We start from the raw sequence: 25,832 nt of genomic DNA, 5'->3' as shown, positions 1-25,832 counted from the left end.
GCGCTTGGGAGGCGGTGCGGGAAGCGGGGCTAGCGCTGCACGTCACGGCCCTGACGTCACTGAGTGCCATTGGCTGTTGCCGGTCATGTGACCGGCCCTCCGCTTCCCTCAGCGCGAAAACTAAAATCTGACTGTCCACTGAAAGTGCGCACGCTTCCGCAGGCGGCTGCGGTTCTCATTGCGGCTGCAGGGACTCACTGACAAGCGTGAGCGCGGCTCTGCGCAGGTCAGCGGCTAAGCGCGCACCATGCCCGCGGCCTAAGACATGTGATGTGCTCACAAGTAATATTTTTATATGCTATACGGTGGACAGTTTTTAGTCACCTTTTCACCCACCATAACGTAAATAATATATATGTATAGAGGCATACCCCGCATTAACGTACGCAATGGGACCGGAGCATGTATGTAAAGCGAAAATGTACTTAAAGTGAAGCACTACCTTTTTTCCACTTATCGATGCATGTACTGTACTGCAAATGTCATATACGTGCATAACTGATGTAAATAACGCATGTGTAACAGGCTCTATAGTGTCCCTTCTTGCGCACATCTTCGGTACAGGTAGGGAGCCGGTATTGCTGTTCAGGATGTGCTGACAGGCGCATGCGTGAGCTGCCGTTTGCCTATTGGGCGATATGTACTTACTCGCGACTGTACTTAAAGTGAGTGTACTTAAAGCGGGGTATGCCTGTATATGAGCCCATTGGGAGAGAAAGCGCTATATATATTTATACACACACACATGGTCACCAAAAATAAAAACTCATATATAGCAAGGGCTTCTGATGTACAAAACCAGATATCAACAGAAGGAAAGACCACCAAGACACCTTGTGGGTGCTCCCTTCACTGATATACATGTACTGTATGTTGTTATTGTTTACCATACAATTTAGGGATTTTTTTTGGCAATATACAGTACTAATTAAACTAGATTTATTTTAGACAACCACAGAGTATGCCCTTAAATATGGACCACATTGGTCACTAGCTTTTCAGTTTGGACATATTTTCTTCACCTATATTGTCCTATAGCTGTTATGATGTTCTAGAATGTTCAGGTAAAACAAAACATGATAAGCTTTCATTTACATCTAGCTAACGTTATCACAACTCAACCCAACTTAAGCGCCAATGCAGACTATCACACCCTGATCTGGTGTTAACTGACAATCAAGTCAATGGTAGTTAGGATAACCTGCACCGGACTTTAGTGAATTCTGGGCACCGTCTGCTTAATATGTTACACTATTAAAGGTATATTGAAATATGCAACTTACCTGATAATGCATAAGGATATGCATGACATAATCATAGACTTCTTCTGCAATCCGCCCGTCTGGTTTCCATGGAAACAATACAAACTCAATTCCAAGCAGAGGCACAAGGATGAGCGTCGCTCTCACAGCTTTCATGTACAGATTAGATTCTGCTTGATGTGTAACTTTCAATTTTGTTATCAGAACACGTACAATATTCAGCAGGAAAAAAAAGTTTACCTGGAACAAAAATAATAAATATTGTAAAATCTAGGCAGTTGCAAGTTGGTGTTCATTATTGAGGCCATTCTTGGTTAATTGACCATTCTGGTTAACCCTTTCAGTGCTGAAAACATTTTGGCATTTTTGGTACTAGTAATGTTCAAGCCATTAAATGGCAAAAATGCATTAAAATTTTTGAATAAAGCGAAGAAAATATGAACCTGCATACATCTTTCATTCATTGTCACACTGTCAAATGCAATTGTCATCAACCTCCATTTGTAATATACGGCTGTTCTGCTTAGAAGCTCCCTTTAAAGTTCTTTGTATTTACTTTGGATATATTTATAAATAATAATCATATCTCCTCTTAGACACCTCATTTTTTTATGAACATAATCATTATTTTGATAGTCTGATCTTCCACTCCAAGGTTATTCAAAACTTCTGAGGAATGACCAAAATACAATATAGCAAAAATAAGAATAGGTAGAAGAAAAAAATCACTTAAGAATACATACGAGTGAGAAAAAACTATAATCTGGCCCAGAACTGCAGATCAAAGAGATATCAGTTTATATATGAGCAGAACTCATTGCTGTTTCCTAGATTGCGAAAATTAGAATGTCATAGTTATATAGTTGCATAGTAGATGAGGTTGAAAAAAGACATGCGTCCATAAACTTCAACCTACAGTATGCTAAATTTCAGATTACTCCCTGGATCAACATATTTCCCATGTTTACTTATTTGGCATATCCCTGTATACCTTTCCTTTGTAAAAAGATGTTCAACCCACTCTCCATGGGAAATGAATTCCACATTTTAACTGCCCTTACTGTAAAGAACCCTTTTCTTTGTTGCTGGTGAAATCTCCTTTCCTCCAACCTTAGGGGATGCCCCCCTAGTCCTTTGTACTGCCCTTGAGATGAATAGTTCTTTTGAAAGCTCATTGTACTGTCCCTGAATATATTTGTATATAGTTATCATATCCCCTCTTAGACGCTTCTTTTCTAATGTAAATAAATCTAATTTAGCTAGCCTCTCCTCATAAGTTAGAGGAACAAAACAGAAGGATTCTGCTGCCAGTGCTCAAGGGCCAACAAGCGTTGATAGAATGTCTTATTCTTAAAACATGATGACACACGTCTGCAGCATATGAATAAACACTCTTATTAAGCGGACCCAGTGGAGCAGGCTGGGGGGAGGGGTGATGTGAGGTGACACCAAGAGTCGCCGACTATCCAAAGAACAGCCTAGCTAACGCTAAGTCACCCACAGCCCACTCTGCCAATAAAGATACCTGCTTGATCCGGTGTAAACACGGAGAGATGAGGGTGAATCACCGGAGTGAATGCCTTGCAGTGTAGTGTGTCCTGGAATCCACGTGCTACCAGCAGTAGTAATCGGAACAGCCAAGCGAAGAAGCGGTGCATTGAGGTAAGTAGAGAACCACATGCAGCTCTAACAAAAACGGCTAATTTATTGGAAAAAAGGAACAAACATCATGAAGCTAGGTTCCTAGCTTCATGATGTGTGTTCCTTTTTTCCAATAAATTAGCCGTTTTTGTTAGAGCTGCGTGTGGTTCTCTACTTACCTCAGTGCACTGCTTCTTCGCTTGGCTGTCCTCATAAGTTAGAATGTCTATTCCCTTTACTAATTTGGTGGCTCTTGTCTGCACTCTCTCTAGTTCCATAATGTATTTTCTAAGAAGTGGTGCCCAAGATTGTACTCCATATTCAAGGTGTGGTCTTACTAATGATTTATAAAGGGGCATAATTATGTTTACTTCCCTTCCATCCATTGCCCATTTAATGCAAGATAAGATCATATTTGCCTTTGCAGCTACTGCATGACATTGGGCACTATTGCTAAGCCTGCTGTCTACAAGCACTCCTAAATCCTTCTCCATCAAGGATTCCCCTAATGTATCCCCATTTAATTTGTAAATGATTAGAGATTCTAAACAATGACACACATGCTGTCCATCATAAATACTGCATGTGAACTTTCTGCAAATGTCCAATACTAATGTCAGGCTGGATAAAAATAAATGTAGATGTACATGACGTGTATCATCACGCCCTTGTCGATCCACTCCTGGATGTAGGCCTCTCCAATGATCTTCCAAGTACTGTGGCTGGAAGCCTCTCTTCTGCATTTTGCTGCAACTTTTGGTCTGATTTTATCATCCCATATTCAGGTTGTCGTCTTGGTATCCCTTGAAATTCAGTCTAGTAGCATCTTTGTTCAACGGTGGTAATTTCTTCTTGCGATGTGTCTGGCCCACTGCCATTTTCATTTGTTCACCCTTGTGATGTCAGACATTTGTTTGCTTTTGAACCCATTCATTTTTTTCCCTGTCTCTTCAGTTAATACTCAGCAAACATCTCTTCGTACTTTGAGTTGTTTGCAGCTTCTACATAGTTACATAGTTACATAGTAGATGAGGTTGAAAAACGACGTACGTCCATCAAGTTCAACCTATGCTAAATTTAGACAACAGATACTTTATCCTATATCTATACTTCATTATTGATCCAGAGAAAGGCAAACAAAAAACTCCAGTGTCATATCATCCAATGATATCTCATTAGGGGAAAAATAAATTCCTTCCTGACTCGGAACTTAACTTGGTTTAGTCTTTAGAAGTTTTCTAGTATTATCTGTATTTACTATGAGTGTCTCACTGCGTGTCAAACTCGCACTTGCCCCATTCTACCTCCATAACCCCTTATGTCCTCATCTATTCTATTTAGTTTGTTATCTGTTTCATTCCTCTCCCCCCTCAATCCTTTTTAAAAATCTCCTCCAACCTTTTTAGCATTCTCCCCCCTAGCACAGAAGATCCTTCTTCATTGAGGTGCAATCCGTCCTTAGAATAAAGATCGCACCTCTCAGAAAAGGAGTCCCAGTGCTCTTAAAAACCCCAAACCCGCCTTTCTGCACCACTTTCTTAGCCATGCATTAACCTCCTTAATCTCTGACTGTCTCCCTGTGGTAGCACATGGCACTGGTAGTATTTCAGAAAATACTACCTTGGAGGTCCTTGCCTTAAACTTTTGTCCTAGATCCCTGAAATCATTTTTTAGGACCCTACATCTTTCTCAAACCTTGTCATTGTTGCCAAAATGTACCAAGACCACCAGGTCCATCCCAGCCCCTCCCAACAATCTGTCTACCCGATCCACAATGTGCTGAACCCGAGCACCCGGGAGGCAACAAACTGTTCGGTTCATGCGGTCACGGCAACAGATTGCCCTATCTACCTTCCTAATAATGGAGTCCCTTACCACCACAATCTTTCTTTGTATCTGAGCATCCTAAGTCCCCACTGTGCTGGAGGAACTAATCCCCTGGCAGCAAGACGAATCAGTCTCCCCAGCCTTGCCATTTCGGCCCTGACACTCCCAATATCTTCACTCAACATGGCAAATCTATTGGGATGGGTCAGCTCAGAACTGGCCTGTTGCCCCTGCTTCCCCTTCTGACTGTTACCCAGCTACCTACCTGCTACTCACTAACAGCGCCACCATCTGCACCACTAGTCGAAGCAAGGGCCTGCTCAGTGAGCACTAAACCCCATTCAAGATTGTCAATGTCCCTCAATATTGCAAGTTCTCTCTTAAGATCAGCAATCTCTGACTCTAAAGAGACCACCCGCTCACACTTCTCACAGCGGTGTGATCCTTGGAACAGTTGCTCCAAGTGCACATATTGTACATGTGACAAGATGTGCATTGAGTGGCATTTTCAATCCTGCGCATTGTAACAACTATGAAGTTTATAAATACTAACAATAAACTGTACATCAAAATACTATACCTTGTTTAACCTCTTTCTTGTTCAAACTGCTTCTAGTTCTAACTGCACACAAAACACAACCAGCACCTGAAATCAACCAGTCACGCAGATCAGGACACGCAAGCTTCTGAATTTTCTTTGCATTTAAAAGGTCAATCTTTCACATCCGTATGTGAGCCCTGGCAGTAATCAAACAGTTACACTTTGAGGCACAGTGGAAGGTTTTGTTGCAATATTGTCTTGTTTCTTCCAAATGTGCTCCATCCCATCTTCATTCTACTATTCATTTAAATCAAAGGTTCTCATACATTGATACTTACTAGCCAAGGTAGAAATACTTCAACTTATTTTAGTACTATTCCATTTATTTTGATCTTTGTAGAGTTGACATGTCTGTTGAACATCACTTTGATCTTGCGGACATTCATATGGAGGCCCTCTTTCTTACCTGCTTTGGCGAGTTCTCCAACTCGTTGCTCGAGGTCTTCTGGACTTGTGGCAGAAAATTTAAATGTCATCTGCAAATTTTAGGCGACTCAAGAATTCACCATTGATTTTGGTTCCTTTTTCTTCCCAATTCAATGTTTTGAACAATTCTTCAAGTGTTGCAGTGAAAAGCTTTGGTGGCTTGCTGATTCTCGTAAATGTTACTTACAATATTAGTGTACGCTTCTTCAACACATTGCCTTCTTAATGCATTTAAAACCCCTGAGGTGTAGACAGAATCAAATGCTTTTAGTGATCTACAAAATTCTAAAATGAGTGGTTGATCGTATTAATTTCTTCAGAAATTCACTTCTTATTCAAAGTGGTCTATTGTGTTGTAGCCACTGTGGAATCACCCTTATTCTCTAGGCTGGGCAACCTCCAGGGTCTCTTGCAACAAATTAGCGAGTAACTTCATAAAAATCTTGTAAAATATTGGAAGTAGACTGATTGGTCTGTTGTTCTTGATGTCTTCTGTGTCTACTTTCTTGTGGATGAGGATAACAACTTGCATTGTATATGGAAGTTTCTTGTTCTTCACGCAGCATGTAAAGCGTTTTTCAAGGATTTTCTGTACTTCACAAGTTTTGTTCAATATGTCATCTTTCCTGGGGCCTTCCCATTCTTCATGGATGTTATTGACTTTGACAATTCTTTTAGAAGGATGCAAGGGTAATCATTGGTGGTTTTGTGTCATTTTAATTATGCCCTGTCTTATCTGTGCTCTTGTACTGTTTCATGGAGATGTCCTCAACTCTCTTTATGATAAGTGCACAGTCTTTTATTGTTGATATGTTGTACACATGTCGATGTATAAATACTCACATGGCCCCGGAGTCATCAAATCGTGATACGCTGCATCGGACCCAAATCGGTGATATCCCACATTGACTTGAATGGCAGATATCGCCGATTCGGGTGTCATGCAGCAGATCGCACTTTGATGACTCCAAGGAATTCTATTCCAATGCAGAATAGATGTGTCTCATGTGTTTAATTATTGAATGTTGACTAACTGATACTCTGAGATATGTCAATAAAAATTGCAATAAAAAAGAGCTTTCTATTCAAGATGACATTGTTTTTGGCATAAAGAGAAAACAAGGCATAGTAAAAAAATGAATGAATAATATATATATATATACATAATGCAAAGCATAGTAGGGTACATACCAACAGAGCAGCACAAATTGGTCCATGAATAATATACAGCAAGTGGGTATCAGAACTCAGCCAGCAACTAAGTAAAAAAAAAAAAAAAGTTGACAGACCATTTAGATATACAGTATTGACTATAATGTTAATTGATCCGTCTGAGAAATGACTGATTAAATATACTTACTTGTCATTGAAATATAAACTTCTGGCAACAGCATGTATACAGGCTGGAATCAGAGGAAATCCTGCAACAAAATAGTTCTTAATAATGAAGACGATATTAAAATCTCCAAAGGATTTACATTTAGAACCCTTGGGGTTGAGCAGGCATCTAATGGATTTGGGGATATAATTACTTAGCAATGCTATTATAGACACCTTCTGCCGCTGGAAAATACCTTATAGCCCTTTCCAGCAAGTATGGGCCCTAAGCTTATTTCCATACTATATGTTGATAAAAGAGAATATTATGTAATTCGTTTAAATTAGAATTTCTTTTGCCGCTCACGTGACAATAGTATCATGTTCAGGAGTGTTTTACAATTCTTCCATGTATTATACAAGGAGTGTTTTACAATTCTTCCATGTATTATACAAGGAGTGTTTTACAATTCTTCCATGTATTATACAAGGAGTGTTTTACAATTCTTCCATGTGTTATACAAGGAGTGTTTTACAATTCTTCCATGAACTATACAAGGAGTGTTTTACAATTCTTCCATGTATTATACAAGGAGTGTTTTACAATTCTTCCATGTACTATACAAGGAGTGTTTTACAATTCTTCCATGTATTATACAAGGAGTGTTTTACAATTCTTCCATGTATTATACAAGGAGTGTTTTACAATTCTTCCATGTACTATACAAGGAGTGTTTTACAATTCTTCCATGTATTATACAAGGAGTGTTTTACAATTCTTCCATGTGTTATACAAGGAGTGTTTTACAATTCTTCCATGTGTTATACAAGGAGTGTTTTACAATTCTTCCATGTATTATACAAGGAGTGTTTTACAATTCTTCCATGTACTATACAAGGAGTGTTTTACAATTCTTCCATGTATTATACAAGGAGTGTTTTACAATTCTTCCATGTATTATACAAGGAGTGTTTTACAATTCTTTCATGTACTATACAAGGAGTGTTTTACAATTCTTCCATGTGTTATACAAGGAGTGTTTTACAATTCTTCCATGTACTATACAAGGAGTGTTTTACAATTCTTCCATGTATTATACAAGGAGTGTTTTACAATTCTTCCATGTACTATACAAGGAGTGTTTAACAATTCTTCCATGTGTTATACAAGGAGTGTTTTACAATTCTTCCATGTGTTATACAAGGAGTGTTTTACAATTCTTCCATGTACTATATACTATATAAGAGTGTTGGGCCAGCCGGCGCTGACAGTTGGGCCAGAGGTTGGGCCCAACCTCCGTGTCCGGCTGCTGGGCTCCAGCTTTTCACCCCCCGCAGCAGGGCATCTCTCCTCTGCTGTGGCCGGCCTCCGATATAGGCCCCGCCCTTCCGCCAGAACTTGGGAGGGCCAATTGTCACGGCACCGGAGGCCTCCAGGTAAGGAGGTGCGTATGTGGGGGGGGAGGGAGGTTTGTGTGTGTGAGAGTTATGTGTATGAGGGGAGGGTTATTATGTATATGGGGGGGGGTTATTATGTGTATGGGGGAGGGGATTATTATGTGTGGGGGAGGATGTTACTTTGTGTATGGAGAAAGGGAGGGTTATTATGTGTATGGGGAGGGAGGGTTATGTGTATGGGGGAGGGAGGGTTATTATGCGTATGGGGGAGGGAGGGTTATTATGTGTATGGGGGAGGGAGGGTTATTATGCGTATGGGGGAGGGAGGGTTATTATGTGTATGGGTGATGGAGGTTATTATGTGTTTGGGAGGAGGTGGGGATATGTGTATGGTGGAGGGGAGTTATGTGTGTGGGGGAAGGGGGGTTATTATGTGTATGGGAGGGGGGGTTGTTATGTGTGGGGTGAGGGGAGATATTATGTGTATGAGGGAAGAGGGATATTATGGGTATGGGAGGAGGAGGGGAGGTGTTATGTGTATGAGGGAAGAGAGAAGTGGGGCGTGAGAGAGAGTGAAGTGGGGGGGGGTGAGGGAGAGAGAGATGGGAGACAGAGAGGTGAGTGGGACCTGGGGGCGTGAGGTAGGAAGAGATGGGGGCATGAGGGAGAGAGGTGGGAGGAGGAGAGAGGCGAGGGCGTGGGGGAGAGAGTTGAGGAAGAGGTGGGAGGTGGGTGGGAGAGGGAAGTGAGAGAAGGAGAAGGCAGGGGATGAGAGGGGGTGGTCTCGCAAGGCCGCTGACAGAGTGTGGGGGTGTGAGGGGGGGCAGTGGAAAATGTAGTCTTGGGCCCCGGGAAAGATGTCTGTGGCCCTGCATTTATTACACAAGGTGTGTTTTCCAATTCTTACATGTATTATATGAGCTGTGAGGTTTTTTTGTGTGCTTTTTTTAATTTTTATATCTGTATATCCATATCTTTTATTAAAGCCCCGCCGGCTTCCGTATCAATCCTGTGCAGTAAAAATAAAATTACAGCCAGTTTCATTACCTTAGCGGCCAACCGCTAAAGTAATGAAAAGGTTAAATAGCAGGCACTGCATAGTTGTTGGTACAGGGGGTGAGTGAAGCTTTTAGTTGCCCCAAGGTGGCTGTTTAGACCTTGCGGGAGGGTGGCAGTAGAAGTTAACCCCTTCATTACCTTAGCGGTTGCAACCGCTAAGGTAATGAAGGGGTTAACCTCCCGGTCTACCCTCACACAAGTGGCAAAGTGAAAATCCAAGCGGTCACTGCTAACACTCCGTAGTCTCAGCCAAGCATGGTTGTATCAAAAAACTGTATTGGTTCATAAACATCAACATGGAAGAACCTCTCCAACGCGTTTCATTCCGTGGCAGGGAATTTATCAAAGAGATGATTTTTGGTCACCTCCGTGAATCACCACACAGGATACATGAGTCTGTTTGCATTCTAGCAAGTTTTGTAGCATAGGGACATTTGTGGGGTCATACCCTGATTTTTTTCTACCCTCACACAAGGCCTAAACACTACCCTGGGGTAACTACCACCTTCACCGCCCCCTGTACCAACAACAGGAATGGGTAAAAGTTCTATTAACCAAAGAAGGCTGATAGCGCTTTTCCCCATTCAAATTTCTTTTTACAGTGCAATACATAAATACAAATGCCCCCCCCCCGTCCCAGCCCCAACATATACAGTACAGTAATTGGCTAAATTACTATTATCTAGCTATTAATAATAGTACAGTATATTTGCCCATTCAAAATAAAACCAGCCAGCATAAAGTAAATAAAACTTCTACTTACCCCTGCCAGGGTGAAGGATGTCCTCGTCTTCCTCCCTGTCCTTGTCCTCGGTTGGCAGGAACATTATAATTAAAAAAGATACTACTGGCCACTAACCCCTTTATCACCTTAGCGATTAGAAACCGCTATAGTAATTAAGGCGTTAACACCCCTCCCCCGCTACCCACCTGGGAGGCCTAACCACCCTGCCCGGGGCAACTACCCCCACCCTCTACCCATTGATTGATTGGCACAGTGGTGCACCATGCCCATATAATATGGGCATGATTTACCACTATGGCAGTCAATCGGCAACCTAAAAAAAAACAAGCACCAAAAATACGCAATTAAAAAAAACAAGCGCAAAAAACACAAAAATAAAAAAAAACAATCAACAATCAATGCACTCATTTTATCACAGTTTAGTGAATAAGCCCCTATATCTATGCTAGCAATCTTTGTTGATTATACCAGTTACTTTTGTAATTTACTGGTATACCGTACCAAAAAAAGGCATTTTTAATACAGCCTCCTGTGCATGTATTAAACGAATCCATATGGCAAAGCTGAATGCACATCAACAGAGATTTTCAAAACACATGATAATTTACTGACAAGACCGCATTTTCAACAAATAAAAAACCTACAGTACATGGAGATGTAAAGGTTATGTGCATAACAACTTCTGCAAACTCTCTATAAAATGTTACTTTTTTTTTACAGCAATACCAGTGTTGTCTAAACAAGACAGTGAAGTATGTATGAATGTATGTATGTATTGTACTGCAGCTTTATCTACAATAGATTGGACATTATAAAAAAACTGTAATTACCCCATCCCAGTAGATAGTACCACATCAAATGTTGTTTTTCAGCAAAAACAGCCACCACAATTAGTGTATGTAAGTATATGCCTTCACATAACATCCAGAAATAGTTACATCCCATTAGGTAAAGGTGGATGAACTGAGATATTTTGCAGCTAACCTGTGACAGAACAAAACAAAAATGAGTTAGCCTTCTAGCTTTAATAGATATGTTTTAAACAAGCATTTAAACAAAATGTTGAATACACCGATAGGTATTGTTCTGCATAATGGGAAAACTATTCATGCACATTGAGATTTCTCTGCAACGGTTACATCCATCCCTATGATATTCCATTGGATTGCAGATTCAAAATGACAATATGCAGGTTAGAAATTGGGTGTTTTATACAAGAAAGTTGAAGAGACATTATCACCATGAAACACACTATACCTCAAATATTTCATAGGTTACATCTCCCATTGTCAGGACTCGCCAGCCTGGACAACCTTAAATAGTCTTGTCGATTATAAACATACATGTACAGCTCAACCCCGTAATAACGCGATCCTTTACAACGTGAATCCGCTTATAACGCGATGCACACCTGGCTCCCAATTTTCGTATTTATGAATACTTTACAACACGATTATTGGTATCTTAAATACTTTATTGTACAGCGCATACAATTGTACATTATTCCTAACGCGATCCGCTTATAGCGCGATGTGATTCTTTGGACACCAAGCACAGCGTTATAAGGGGGTTCAGCTGTAGTAATAAAGACAGTCACAATTTCTCTATTGGTGATTGAATGAGTTAATAGACATCAGAGGGGGTTAGTGGTAATGAGCAGTTGTCAGTTTTGGAAACCCCCCCAATGAATCATAATGCATTTTGCTCAGGTGCCCTGACAAAATTTGCCATTTGCCCACTTTTTTGGGGGGGGGGGAGGGGGTGCGGGGGAGGCTTAAGTAACGGAGGTTGAAACATAGAATGGTGCACAATGTTGCAAAAGAAAATATAATTTTACAATAATCAAGCAACTTGTGTTTGAAAATGCAATGCTATTTTAAAATGTATTGCACCAAGATATTCATTTTAAATGCCATCATTTAAATAATTACCAGTGCAATATTCATAACAATCGTGATAGCTGACCCGATGAAGTATGGAAAGTGGGTGAGAAAATCTGATTCAGATCTAAGGTGAACAAAAGAGAAAAGCATTACATAATGGTGAACCACAAGTATGTTTCTTGAAAGTGAATAGGTCAAAGGAAAACCAGCAGTTACCTAGAAACATTTCCAGGCCCTTGTAATGGTGGTCATGTTCCGAAGTACTGTAGGGTGTATTTATTAAAGTTACTTGGATGCAGCAAAATGGTTAGAAAACAATCATTAGCGGACGTAACGGAAAAACGCCCATTGCTTTCAATAGGATTTCTTTTGTTTGTGAGTAATCATGGTTGTGCTTTTGTCCCATTTTGACCATCTTTCGTAGGAGGGAGGCTTTGCTAAATAGACCCAAGTTAAACATGAACATGTAATAGAGGTGGGTCATGCTGTGAAGGTGACATAGACCAGGTTATCTGAAGGAAGGGGCTACAGTTCTTCCCAATATAGGCATAGCACAGACAAGATAAAACAAACACGAACGCATCTGCATGTCTTCCACGGGTCCCCAAACCTATTTCTTTCACTCCATTGCCGCGTCATACACTGGTAGTACTGCAAATGGGAATAGTGGCATGCAAATAAACACATTGAGGGGGCGATTCTGTAAAGACCGAAGCTGCTATCTGCACTACGATTGGCCGCTTTAGAATTTATAGAATCATTCCCTAAGTGTGTCACTTTTAGCTTCTCATCCAACACAAATATGTACACCCAAGGCCGCGCCTATAGTGACCACGATGCGTGACGTCACCCGTCGCCGCTAGCGAAAGTTGTATTTTGCTTTGCGGCGGCGTTTCGGGCGACCAGGGCATTGATTGGTTCAGGGGTTGTCACATGAGGCAGTCAATAGAAAGAGGTGATCTGGCACACAATCAATGAAGCACTAAAATGTCAACTGCCGGTGCCCACAGACAAGGGGGGTCATCCTACCAGGTCCCCAAATGGTATCAGGGTAAAGAGAGTAGTCCAGGCACACGGTCTTATCACAAAGTAGAAAATTTAATCCAGCATAAATCCGTGTGCCTGGACTACTCTCTTTACGCTGTCACATGAGGCGACATCCCCTGAAAAATCAAATATTCCAGGCTTCCGAAAATCGCGTTGTCACGTTGCTTTGTCGCCGTCGTGCTTACTATAAGCGCACACGGCGGCGGCGACAATGCATTTGCTTTCGGGCGACGTCGCGTCGCCGTCACTATAAGCGCGGCCTAACTCCTGCATACTTTTCCTCCTGTTGTATTACAACTAAGCCTGGCAGAATATGCATGAAAAACTTTGTGGAAAAGCAATAGCACCTGCTACTTACTCATACCAGGTTGTTTCAGAATATCTTTCGAAAACAATAAGTATCAGTGTCTGTAAAGACAGTTAAAACTGAAGTTGTGACTTACTGGGTTGGTTGCAACTAGTTGTTGGTTGTTGGCCACTGCTGATAGCCAAATAATTGTAACAATAGAGTTGCAAACAAAGGAAAAAAACAGGTTTTTATGAAGCGTAATTCTCTGGCAGCTTAAATTCCTAAGGAAAAAACAAAACACCACCATTAAACAGGTGATTACATTATACTGGCGTTAAAAAAAAGAGTAACTTGATTACAATAAATGTGTTAAGAAAAGCTTCCAACAAATACATCATTATTAACAACAAGTGGATTATTTATTGTGTATACTGTACATAATCAGCTTGTCATGTACACAGATTGATAAGAAATTAAAGTAAACATTTTAAGGATTTCCGTTTCATTATCAATGTTGGACTTCAACATCTGTGTGTGATGTATAATCAGGCTTTGATATTAACTAATGGCTATCTGCATAAAAGAATATTAGCATTGCTAACTGTGTTAAACATCTTGCAATTCTGCGAAGTTTTGCTGACCGCTAATATTGTGGGCACAAGGCCAGATGACAACAGCTGTAGACGAGATATTGTTAAAAAGGGGAAGCCTCCCTGACCGCAAAAAGAGAATCTGTAGGCGCACTTGAGATATCTCCAAACCACATCGCATGTGATTAAAAAGTACCAAAATAGCCAAGCTCCCCTCCGTTTACCTCCGGTACGGGAAGGGAGGATGCAGGGCTAGGGAACCGGCGGATGTCCGCGGTGGCCAGAGTATGCAGGGCGCCGCCATCTTGTATCTTCGTGCATGCGCAATAGAAGTAGAGTACGGCGGCCATTACAGGCGTCTCCGCACGGGACTACATGTCCCAGCACCCTTAGGGGCTGCTTAACATGTGGGTCAACACAGCCAACAGGGCTGGGGGATTCACGGCAGGGAGAGGAGACAGTTTTTGCGCGAGTGAGGGAGCACGCCAGTCAGGAAGAGGACCGCAAGGGGTGAGGTAGTGTCTGGGTGCCAGTGGCTCCCGGACTAAGCCAGAATTCCCCTGCAGGTCCCAGTTAGGTTTCCTCCCCCTCGGCACATTATTGTAGGGAAGGTCCCAGGCAGGGACGCTCCCCTATTACTGTGTAGTATTAGTTCACCGGTGAAGAGACACCACACGGTGGTCTGCGGTCTGGGACCAGATTTTAACATCTAATAAGAATATCATCAATCATTTTATACACACGCTCCATATAAATATGCTATGTAATATGTGATATAATCGAAGTGTAAGTTCTCCTCTTAGCATACGAGCCCCATTCATTCGTAAAAGATATATATACTGTATTCATTTCATCTTCAAACTTAATTTTCAGCTAAGCAACAATTCCAAATTAAATTGAGTTTACACCTGAAATATGTTTGCAAAAAGATTTTTTTTTTTAAAGCATGCACTTACTTGAAGTAAAAGAAGATACCCAACGAAATTAAAAGGGATGCAATTGAAAGTCCATGTCCAATAATAGTCAAATAATACAGATTGAGGGCTGTCTGTAAAAAAACAACAACAACAACAAAGGTTTCAATATTCACCACTTATAAAGTGCAGAGGGGGGCTACTGTATGTACTTAGCATTACAGACGGCTTTTCTAGTGCAAACTCATCCGCAGCACGGATGTTTTATTATCTAATTAAACAAAATGAATAATGTTCACAGTATGGTTATTATAAATAATATTACACTAATCATTTATAATTAATAATACTAGTTATAAATAAACAACAAAATAGACTTAATTCTGTTTTAATTTTAAATTGTTTCAATCTGGTATTCGGCATGATGCAATACGTAAAAATTAATTTCAAATTATGCATCACGTATGAAGCATTCATACATACGGCACACTATGAAGGTGTACAGTATACTACATTTTAGCGCAAAAATATGTATGTATTATAGGACCTTAGTACATAGGCCCCTGAGTGTTTTTAAAACCCGGCTCATTTTTGTGGCACACATAGCTACAGTAGAAACGCCTTAAAGTAACATTCAATGTATACTGGCAATGAATCATTGATCCATTACTGTAGAATATCTTTCTATTTTAAACTATTCCAACATTGTGTAGTGTATGGTTAGAAATGGTTAGTGTACAGTATGTCCTCCCCACATCTTGTTTTCTTCCCGACACTGACTGAGAGAACAAGCATAGCTATAAATATAATGAGAGCAGCTGAAGTGGGTGAGGAGTTGGTGCTAATCTCATCTGACTCATCCGATAGTGCATCTATCTGTATGTTCTCTGCACTGTGATTACACTATCCTTACATTTCATTTTCAGCTATTCCAATACATTTAATTGAATTGGAAACAACAAGAAAGTATCCAGGAAGCAATCTGAATACCATTTATTTGAGCCTACAAGGAGTTTTTTTTGTTTTTTTTTCCTTTGTGTAACACGATTGACAAAAGCTGCCATTGATTTTATTGTGTTTTTATTGTATGTTTATTGTTTGGATCTCATCCAGTTTTAATTTAGCAAAAAGTTGAGAAAAAAATCAGATGTAAAATGAAAACCTACTGCTGTTTGTAACTATGTTAGTGTGCTTACTGACCGCTACTAACAGTGACTGTATTGTATAGTCCAGGGGTCTCAAACTCAGTCCTCAAGATCCACCAACAGGCCAACTTTTACGGATTATCACTGCTTCAGCACAGGCGGCACAAACAGTGGCTCAGTCAAAGACTGAGCCACTGATTGAGCCAGCTGTGCTGAAGCAGGGATATCCATAAAACCTGGTCAGTTGGTGGCCCTTGAGGACTGAGTTTGAAACCCTTGGTACACTCCTATAAGTGTCCGGATCGGCACTGTTGTAAATGAATTAATAACCCCCCAAAGGCATAGTCTCTCCTGGAATGTGGATATATTACAACAGCCTTATTTGATGGATGTCACAGCATAACTGGGGCCATATTTACTACGCAGTCTTCAGCCATGAGACACCTTCCTACACTGAAAGACACCGCAGAGCTCAATCACGTCAATGGGCTGTAAGGAGTCGTCCAGCACAGAAGACTGTTTAGTAAATATGGGCCTTCCAGTTATGCTGTTTTACCTTTCCAATCCAACCCACTGTGTATTAGAGTGTGATACAGTCAATAACATATTTGTGTGGTACATATATTAACTAGAAATTGCTGCAAAATCCAGTGACAGTGTTGATATCCGTTTTTTAAACCCCGCCATGATACTTTCATGATGCACGGTACTGTATGCAATGCTGGCGTGTCCTTAACCATTTCAGTGCTCCATTGATGTACACTGAACGTCATAAGGGTCAGCACCTTGCGGTCCCTGTGACATACAGGGTACATCTTGCTATAAATGCATATAATTTAGGGGGCGATCGCATTTACAGTTCACGTCCTGGGGGGCCTACCCATGATTGCTACGCCACATGCTTGAGATCCACGGCGCCGCCAGTCTTCGGACCCTCAAAGGGTTAATCTGTAACGTTTACCATATAATTGTTGGTGGCTGAGACACAGGGAGCTAAAATCACTTTCCCAGGGTCACCAGGAGTTTGCCCCCTTTCAAAAAGTACCTACCAACTACAACTACTACGAAGATGACTTATCTTCCAATATATTGCACTGCATACATTACTGGGGGGAGCCTTTTCCCTCATCTGTCGGCTGGGTAACGGTGATGTGTCTGGTCACCTTATTGGTTGAGGGTGTGCGATCCGCGCTACCTCGTCGCCAGGTGGGGAATTATGTTTGATTCCGGAGCGCAGGCTCCTGACGGATATTAAGTGGGAGGCGTGTGAAGTTAGTTTTGCCCTATAAATATTATTATTATTATTATTATTATTATTATTATTATAAGAGAGAGAGGTCCAATATACTGTAGTTACCATTTGAGCTTGAGAAAGGATGATGGCGATTAGAAGCATTGGTTGTAACTTTGTCTCCTGATATCTGCTTTCAAATAAAATGTATGTTTTTTTTTTTTTTTAACTTTTTCTACAATGGTGCTGTGACCTGTTTCTATTTGTGTGGTTCCTTCACGGCGTATATTACTGTAATTTCTGAAATATGATATAGTGACCTTGTCATAAAATCTATTTATAAATGGGTTTTTTTTTTTTCGATCCGCAGAAAGTTTTACATCTCTGTATACGTTTACTATAAACCTGGATCACATACAGTAGAGGCAACTCTTATTCGAACAAAAACCATTGGCAATTCCCCAAAAAACCCAGGAAACACCCAGGTACATTCTGAATAAATGCCTTAAACTTTCCTTAAACTAGCCCCAGCATTTCTGCATTGATTAATGGCCTATCAGATTAACAGCGGGGGTCCCTGGCAGTCCCATTCAAACTGAATTGGACTGCCAGGGATCCCTGCTGTGTTAATCCTATGGGTCGTTAGTCAATGCAGAAATACCTTAAACGTGCCTCAAACTAGCCCAGAACATACCCAGCACATACCCAGAATGTAACCCGGCTAGTTTACAGCAAATGTTAGAATAAACGTTGCCTCTACTGTACTGTAAATGTGCCATACATTACATACAAAATACATTCAAACATGAATAAATGCAACCTAGAAATGATGATGTGAAATTCACTTATAATTGAATTATTCAAACATTTTTGTTCACACTGGCACATGCTCCACCTTTTAGTAACATGTTCTTTACATCTTCGATACATTTCTATGCTTACAACAGTTTTCATTCCTACCTTTACTTTTACAAGTGTGAAGGTATTACACTGGGTGTAATTTGTCCATGTTCTGTTACTTTCAGGATGTCTGTACCAATATCCATTTTTTTCACATGTTTTTGTAACTTTCTCTTTAAAAAAAAAAAAGAGTGATTAAACTCAATCACAATGACTATAGCTAAGTACTACACATAGCCACCCATATTTATTAAACGCTGCCATTCCATTGGGGACTAATGGGAACTTCTTACAGCCCATTCAAAGAATAGTTCAATTTAGTAATAATTGGTCATTGGAACATACAGATGGAGCAAGACTCACTGTCTCCAGCACTGCGGTCAAAGAAGCAAAGGTCTGCGGCGCCGGAGACAGTGGGGCTTATTCTGTAAGGTGTGATAGAACTGACATGGCCTGGCAGGCAAATTTTGGCCCGGGGGGGAGGGGAAGCCCAACCAACCGGCCCAAGAATCAGATGGCCCACACACCATACATAGATACATGCATACCAAATACATGCACCATACACAGACGCACACACCATACAGACACCATACACAGACGCACGTACCATACAGTCACCAAACACAGACGCACGTACCATACAGTCACCAAACACAGACGCACGCACCATACAGTCACCATACACAGAGGCACGCACCATACAGTCACCATACACCGACGCGTGCACCATACAGACACCATACACACATGCATGCACCATACAGTCGCCATGTATCCTCTAACCCCTGATGAAGTCACATCACTACTACGCAATGAAACGTGTAGGGTGTCCTTCCGCTTGAGGTCGACATTGCAAGGAGCCTTTCTATTACCACTACAAATCCGCAGCACCTATTCCGGGGGTAGACTTATGCAGCGCTGGTGTCGATGCGCACCCGGAGGCAGATATATACGTCACCAGCAGTTCCGTGAGGGCTCAGTCCCAGACCTCGACCGTGTCTTCAACAACTCATACAGCTACTGTGTATCCTATCTCATGCGCATGTCCGAGCGGCCCTTGTGAGCTGCATTTTTATCTTGTCCACCATTAAACCTTTTAAATTGAATGACGCTATGGAGCCCGCGCTTTCTATTTTTGTTTTCTGGATGGCTGTAAGGATTATGGAGACACGCTGTTCACGGCGTGCCTCCCACTTACCTGCTGCCTCGCCTGACACCATCCTGACTCGCAGGGACGCCGGAGAGAGGCGCGCGAGCTCCTGCACTGTGCGCGAGCGCACACGTTCTTCTCTCTCTTCTGCCCTCGGATCAGGGCGTGAGGGTGCGCACTCAGCCGCAGGCGCTGCTACACAGAGGCGCGGCCACACGGAGGCGCAACCGCCTCTTAAAGGTACAGGTCCCAAGACTGTTGCTGCTATTGAATGCAGCCAGACTGCTGCCCTTTATGCCTCATCTCCTGGGACTCATAAGGGACCTATCCCTGCTACAGCTGGCTCCTTCTACACACCCCTTTATGGCTGCAATCCTATTGGACCCTCACTCCTTTATATACCTGCCAAAATCACTGGTTCTTTGGTTGAGCATAGTACCAGTTGTCCTTACCATTCTCTGCCTCCCTAGTTCTATTTTTACAGATCTCCTCGTGTATCAAACCGGCTTCCGCTACGTCTTCCTGTACCTCTGGCATCCCGAACTCGGCACACGGCAATTCGACTCTCCGCATCTCTGGCATCCCGACCCTGGCTTACGGTAAACGACAACGTCCCTCTCTCTAACCCTGGATTTGGCAAACGGCACTCTCTACCAACCGTACCTCTCCTGCCCCGATCCGGAATCCCCGACCAATCTACTTTCAAGACGTGTCTTCGTGGCTGTGGGTGGTGTTTTTACCTTCCCACCTCAGCACCGTGGTCCCGTCTCGTTTGTGGTGAGCACATCCTAACAATGGCTAAAGGAGGTGGTTGTTGCTGAGAAGAGCTGCTTGGAGTCTGCGGTGTTTTTACCAGTCTACTTTTTTTTTAAATTATTTTATTTGGCATACATTCCCTTTTGTGGTTTCCCTTCCCCCCCCCCCCCCCATTTCCCATCCCATTGCAATTCCTATTGTTTGTTGTCTATTTTATGGTTGTATTGTTTGCATCGGACCAATTTGTTCAAATCTGACCGTCCCTGGGGGCAATTTCCTCTTTGTCCCCCTGGCCAGTCCGCCCCTGAGTGCAGATGACGTGCTATTGCATGAAAAGTCCCATTGATTTAATACGACTTTTCATGCGATAGAACGTCATCTACGCTATCACACCTTACACAACAAGGGCCAGCGTCTGCCACGATCATGCTATGGGGGGACCACGCTTCCTAGTGGGAACCCCGGCAGTGTTAATCCTCCGGTGCCGTAACTGCAGGTGGCAGCTGCACCAAAGATAGTTAGCTTAGCTACATCTGTATTGAATCTTTAGTAATGTGTGATAACAAAACACATACATCAAATAAATGTACAATGTAAAAATCAGACAGCTTTTGAACTACATTTTGAAAGTTTATCCTGAAATGTTTGACGATTGTAACCTATAGGTTGAGGGACATTTCCACAGCCTCTAACATTGGATACGTGAAAATAGGTACACTTTAGTTCCTCTGTCAACGTGGGACACAGGAGCGTACAAGGGAGAGAGCAGCTCCTATGAAGACACCAGACCACATCAACACGTGCAATTTATTTTATACACAGATTATTCTATGAATAAAACACTTCTACTCCCAGGTTTATTTGTATATGCAAATATGTATAAAACAGAAGCTCTCCTATTACAGGCTGCTCCTTTATCAAATCAGTCACCAACCTTTAAGCTGTTGGAACTAGGTGAAGGCTCTGAGCTTCAACCAATGTGAGAGACGAAGTACAGCTTACACATGGGCATAAGGCACGATAAGTGTAGCTAGTTTTAATAAGAACAGCACATACAGTAGCGTATTTTTAAAAATGGCGCCTTTAGGCCCTTACCTGATGCCGCCCTTCTGTTTTTCATGGCAATGTGACATCACGCGCTGGCCGCTTGCGCATGCGCAGAAGCGGCCATTGCCACATTTGCAGAAGCGGCCAGCGGGGCTCGCGCATGCGCAGAAGCGGCCAGCCGATGCCGATCGTGCTCCAAATTCTGCTGCCTTAGGCCCGGGCCTATCAGGCCTAATGGAAAATCTTCCCCTGGCTACATAGGTACAGTTGGAGGGTATGCTTTTAAAGTATCCCTCCTTTATCAACTCTATATTGTACCCTTTCCTAACTGGCTATATGAAAGAGAGAGTATGCATAAATCTTATTACATTATCACTGACAGCGAGTACATAAGATTAATGTTGACGACCTATCCAGAGTCGCAACTGAAAATAAGAACAAAGGAATATTTTCAAATGTAATAACATGATTTCAAACTAGTTAAATTTGTCTTATTTGTTTAAAAAAAAAAAAGTATCAACCAACTACATTAGTAATAATAATAATAACTTTATTTAATGACGCTTTTCTTCCAATGGGACACAAAGTGCTTCACATTTAAGGTTATAAAAGAAACCCAACACTAGGAAAGATGCACCTTGTAAACTTTCAAAGAACACTTTGATTTACTCTGCTGCCTGTTTAAGGGCTTATTCTATATCCGACAAAGCGACAGATTAGGCAGTTGTCAAAAATGGGGAAATTCGGCCAATAACACCCAATTGTCCACTTCGGCTGATATAAAATACGTGTGGTACACCCTGTGAGGGTATAGCACATAATTAGCTGCTTTAAAACTGGCTGTGGTTACATGATTCTTTATTTATTTTTGTACTTGATGTATTGTCGAGTTCTGATCCATATTCTTTCCTGATGTACTGACTTTGGGTGCCTAGCAGTAGGAGCACAGGATCTGAGCAACAACTGAGCCCAGGTGAGAGCTTTCTCTGCATCATCTCTAAAATCTCGCATTTGATGAGTGCATGTTCTATTTTTTTCTTTCTGATATAATATAAGCCCCTTAGTCTCATACATTGGGTGTGACTGCAACTTACTTTTTCATATATTGTCTCATTCATTGACAGTTTCCTCATGCACTTCTGTGAAGTATTTGGTGAGATGGGGGTATTAATGAAAGTCTTACTGGGGCAAAACTGGGGCAAAACTGGGGCAAAACAATTGCAAAAAAATGCACTGTTTTATCAAAGAAAAACCTGTAATTGCTTTCAAATGGGCAGTCCTATTTGGCACAAAAGTGAAATACATGTAGGTGATTTAATATCTTTGGGGGAGGGGGGGGAATCATAAGTATTTTTAAATATTGTTTCAAACATTTAACATTTCATGGAATACAAATGCTTTGGAGGATTGTAACAGTTTGTACAGTATCTATTGTCTTTTGGTGATAGTTCCCAAAGCAACAGATACACTGTTATTTATGTTCTGCTCTTTGTTTGCAAAGTAATTATGCTGCCAATATTAGTCAAGCAGATAATTAGATGTTATGCATGAGTTCAGTGTTCCAGGAGAAAATAAACACATTCTTTTTTTGTTCTTTTCTTTATACGAGATACAGATAAGTAGAACTGTTATTTTAAGGCTGATTGAGAGCCAAATCTATTAAACAGTGCTCCTCCATAAGACACCGTTCTGGAGCCAGAAAACTCTGTATGGCCTATTCAAGTGACTGGTCTGCAAGACGTAGCCCAGGGCATGACTTTAATGCGGCATCCTGCTGGGTAGTGCCGGATGAGAGTTATGACACTTTCGAGATTATATGTTGCATGTGAAGTTTTTTCAACCTGCGTCTTTTAGCATCAAGGCATTTTAGCTTATTTGGCTCCTTGTGCATTAACTTGTGGGGGTTGGTTACAGGAGTAGGGCGACCATATTTGTCCTGGAATGTCACGCATGCGCAGTCGGTGGGCGCACATGTGCGATCGGAGCTTTTTGGTCGCCCATACGTACGAGCAGCCGGCAAACATAGATTGCGTATGCAACACCAATGAAAAAGAAAACTGGGACACCACCCCAAAAAGTTGGGTCATTGCCCTAAATACTGGGACATCTAGTCACCCTATAAAGGAGGAGTTACCCAACTCACTAACAGTGGTGTATATGTGAAATTATAATACATCTACAATGTTAAATATAACAAATTACAATACATAATAGATATTTCTTTGGCAAAAAAAAAGTTAACCGATTAAAACTATTATGAAGAAGATATTTATAAAATGAAAATACATATTCCGCTAGTTCCTCCCCATACATACATTAATTTCCAAAAACCCTCCCCATTTTAAATGGTCTTAAAAAATGGTTCCTTGAACCTCAAACAGCTTCTCCTAAAAACTCATAACCTTAACATAAAAACAAAAATCAAATGCTTTTGTTTAAAAGACAAAATGGTTAGCAAATAAAACATAATTAGACATGTGCTAACTGTTCGCCCATGATTGTGAAATTTGCCTTATGTTTCAAGCTTTGATAACTTTAACTTTAAAAAAAAGTTTGCCTGGCAGTTCTCTATTTGTCTCTCCATCTGTCTGTCTGTCTGTCTGTCTGTCTCTCACTCACTCACTCACCTCACTCTATTAGTAACTCTATTAGTAATTCTCCCTCTCTCTACTTGTGTCTCTCCCTCTGTCTCTTTCTCTCTCTCTCTCTCTATTTGTCTATCTGCCTCTCTGTCTTTCTGTCTCGCCTGCAGAACTAATTAATCAGGGTATATTATACTCTTTAGAATGTAGTTTCAAACTTTTGGGGCTAAAATAACTGTACAACATAAAGCCAGCTTCATTAGTACAGATTTTCTATTTGGAAACCTATTCTCAATATAAACGAGACACTGTGGTTATTTTCCTATCCATTCTCTTACACCTTCTTCCCTATAAGATATTAGAGTTTTTCATTAAATCATTACATGCATTTGCTGCGTTGAATACAGTTCCATGAACATTAGCAGCAATTATTTCATACATACCGGAAGGGTCAAAGTCTTGAAAATAATCAGGGCAATGCTGCACAGAAGGGGTTCCTGCGGGCACATCACCCCAACACAACCAGCCGTCCCACGTCCTGTTACAAAACTGACCTGCTATGCAAAAATCAGACCATTAATTCTCCAGTTATCTGTCAATGTTCAGTTTATGAAATGAGCCCAATCCCACTGGAGAAGAAATGACACCAATGACAAATACAACTTTTCTTGCTGTGCTTCCTATTTTTGCAGACGTGCATTTGGATCATGAAGTTTATGAATCATTGGAGTCCCTGATGTACATGGCCATGAATGTAGAAATATAGGCTACACAGCTCTTTATCACTACGGTAACTGTAAAGAAGAACACATGTTGGAATCTTACTATTAACCGGGCGGGACAACAGTGCAGCGAGTTTCATAGGACAAATGTCTCCATTAGGAGGGGATGATTTAGTAATAAAAAAAAAAACAAGAGGGCACCACAGGAGGAAAAGCTTTTTCCAGAAAAAGAGGAGTACTAGAACAAGTCATGCTTTGAAACTGGAAGAGTGAGAGGCTCAGCATTGATTGTTTTTGTCGCTCCTCTTGGCATGAGTATTTTATTTAAAGCAATGCTTCCCAACTTTTTTTTTTTTTTTTTTTACATTGTGCACCCCCTGCTAGGAAATATTTGTTCATATTTGTGTATATTTTATTTCTTACTCATCAGATTATTGCTAACAAAACTGACCGATCCCAGGCAGTATGATGTCCTGAGACCGTGGGGGGGAACACATGCTTAATTAAACCCCAAACTGCACCTTGGTGTGTGCTGACAGCATGTGTGGGACTAGCTGTCAATTACTGCTGGAGTATCCAGAATCACGCCCCCCAGTGCCATACCGCTGTGGATGCAAAGCATTGTGGGGAGTGACTTCAGTAGCTCCTGCTGTAATTGACAGCTATACCACCCACACTAAGGCCCTGTTCACACAGCACGCTACACAACGTGCGTGCGCGCGTTCGTCACAGATTCCTGGCGGCCAATGGTAGTGTTCAGTATTGAAACTACCATTGGCTGCAAAGTATGGCTGCAAAGTACGTAGCTACTGGTGATGCATTGTAGAATAACTATACAAATGTGTAGTCTTATTTCTCATGTCAATCACAAGGAAAGTCCTTTTCATTAGCAATGAGACTATACTCAAAAGCGGTTTAAACTGTTCATATGGGAAAACATTGGTGAGTCTTTGTACGAAAAGGGCGATAGCCCTTTTATGCAGGTTAAACATTGAGAATGGCAATTGTCCTTTAGTAACTAAACCCCTTAACAGTGTTTATGTTATAGCTTTTACTAGGGCATAACTACCCTTTATAGATTTTACATTCAAAATACTATACATAAGCATTATAAAAGTAAACAATGACAGAAGGACATTCACCCTCTTTTTCATGTGCGGGCTCCTGCATAATTTTTTGATAGCATTCATACTGCGCCGTCATAATCTTGTTCCGAGTAACACCCACATATTCCGGGTTCTCCGCCTCGGGTAAAATCTCTGACCCATCAGGTTCTTGAACAGCTAATACATACATC

General features: G+C 41.3%; 1 protein-coding gene across 3 annotated transcripts in view; it reads right to left on the bottom strand.

Moving 5' to 3' along the window:
* Positions 1–25,832, bottom strand: part of CALCRL (calcitonin receptor like receptor) — a 92,523-nt gene that overhangs the window by 8,581 nt on the left and 58,110 nt on the right. For 2 of the 3 annotated variants that reach the window (XM_075608869.1, XM_075608867.1), the window contains 9 exons: positions 25,678–25,831; positions 24,257–24,370; positions 18,336–18,448; positions 15,042–15,133; positions 13,650–13,776; positions 11,107–11,260; positions 7,118–7,178; positions 6,949–7,015; positions 1,284–1,502 (listed from right to left, as the gene is read on the bottom strand). In XM_075608869.1, the coding sequence (XP_075464984.1) occupies positions 1,284–1,502; positions 6,949–7,015; positions 7,118–7,178; positions 11,107–11,260; positions 13,650–13,776; positions 15,042–15,133; positions 18,336–18,448; positions 24,257–24,370; positions 25,678–25,831 (1,101 nt within the window). The remainder of the gene's footprint in view (positions 1–1,283; positions 1,503–6,948; positions 7,016–7,117; positions 7,179–11,106; positions 11,261–13,649; positions 13,777–15,041; positions 15,134–18,335; positions 18,449–24,256; positions 24,371–25,677; position 25,832) is intronic. The other variant, XM_075608868.1, reaches the window with a different exon arrangement.

This window comes from Ascaphus truei, chromosome 7, assembly GCF_040206685.1.
Source record: "Ascaphus truei isolate aAscTru1 chromosome 7, aAscTru1.hap1, whole genome shotgun sequence".
NCBI classification, from domain to species: Eukaryota; Metazoa; Chordata; class Amphibia; order Anura; family Ascaphidae; genus Ascaphus; species Ascaphus truei.
Note: the sequence above shows the minus strand (reverse complement) of the source record. Positions and strands in the feature narration are given on the sequence as shown.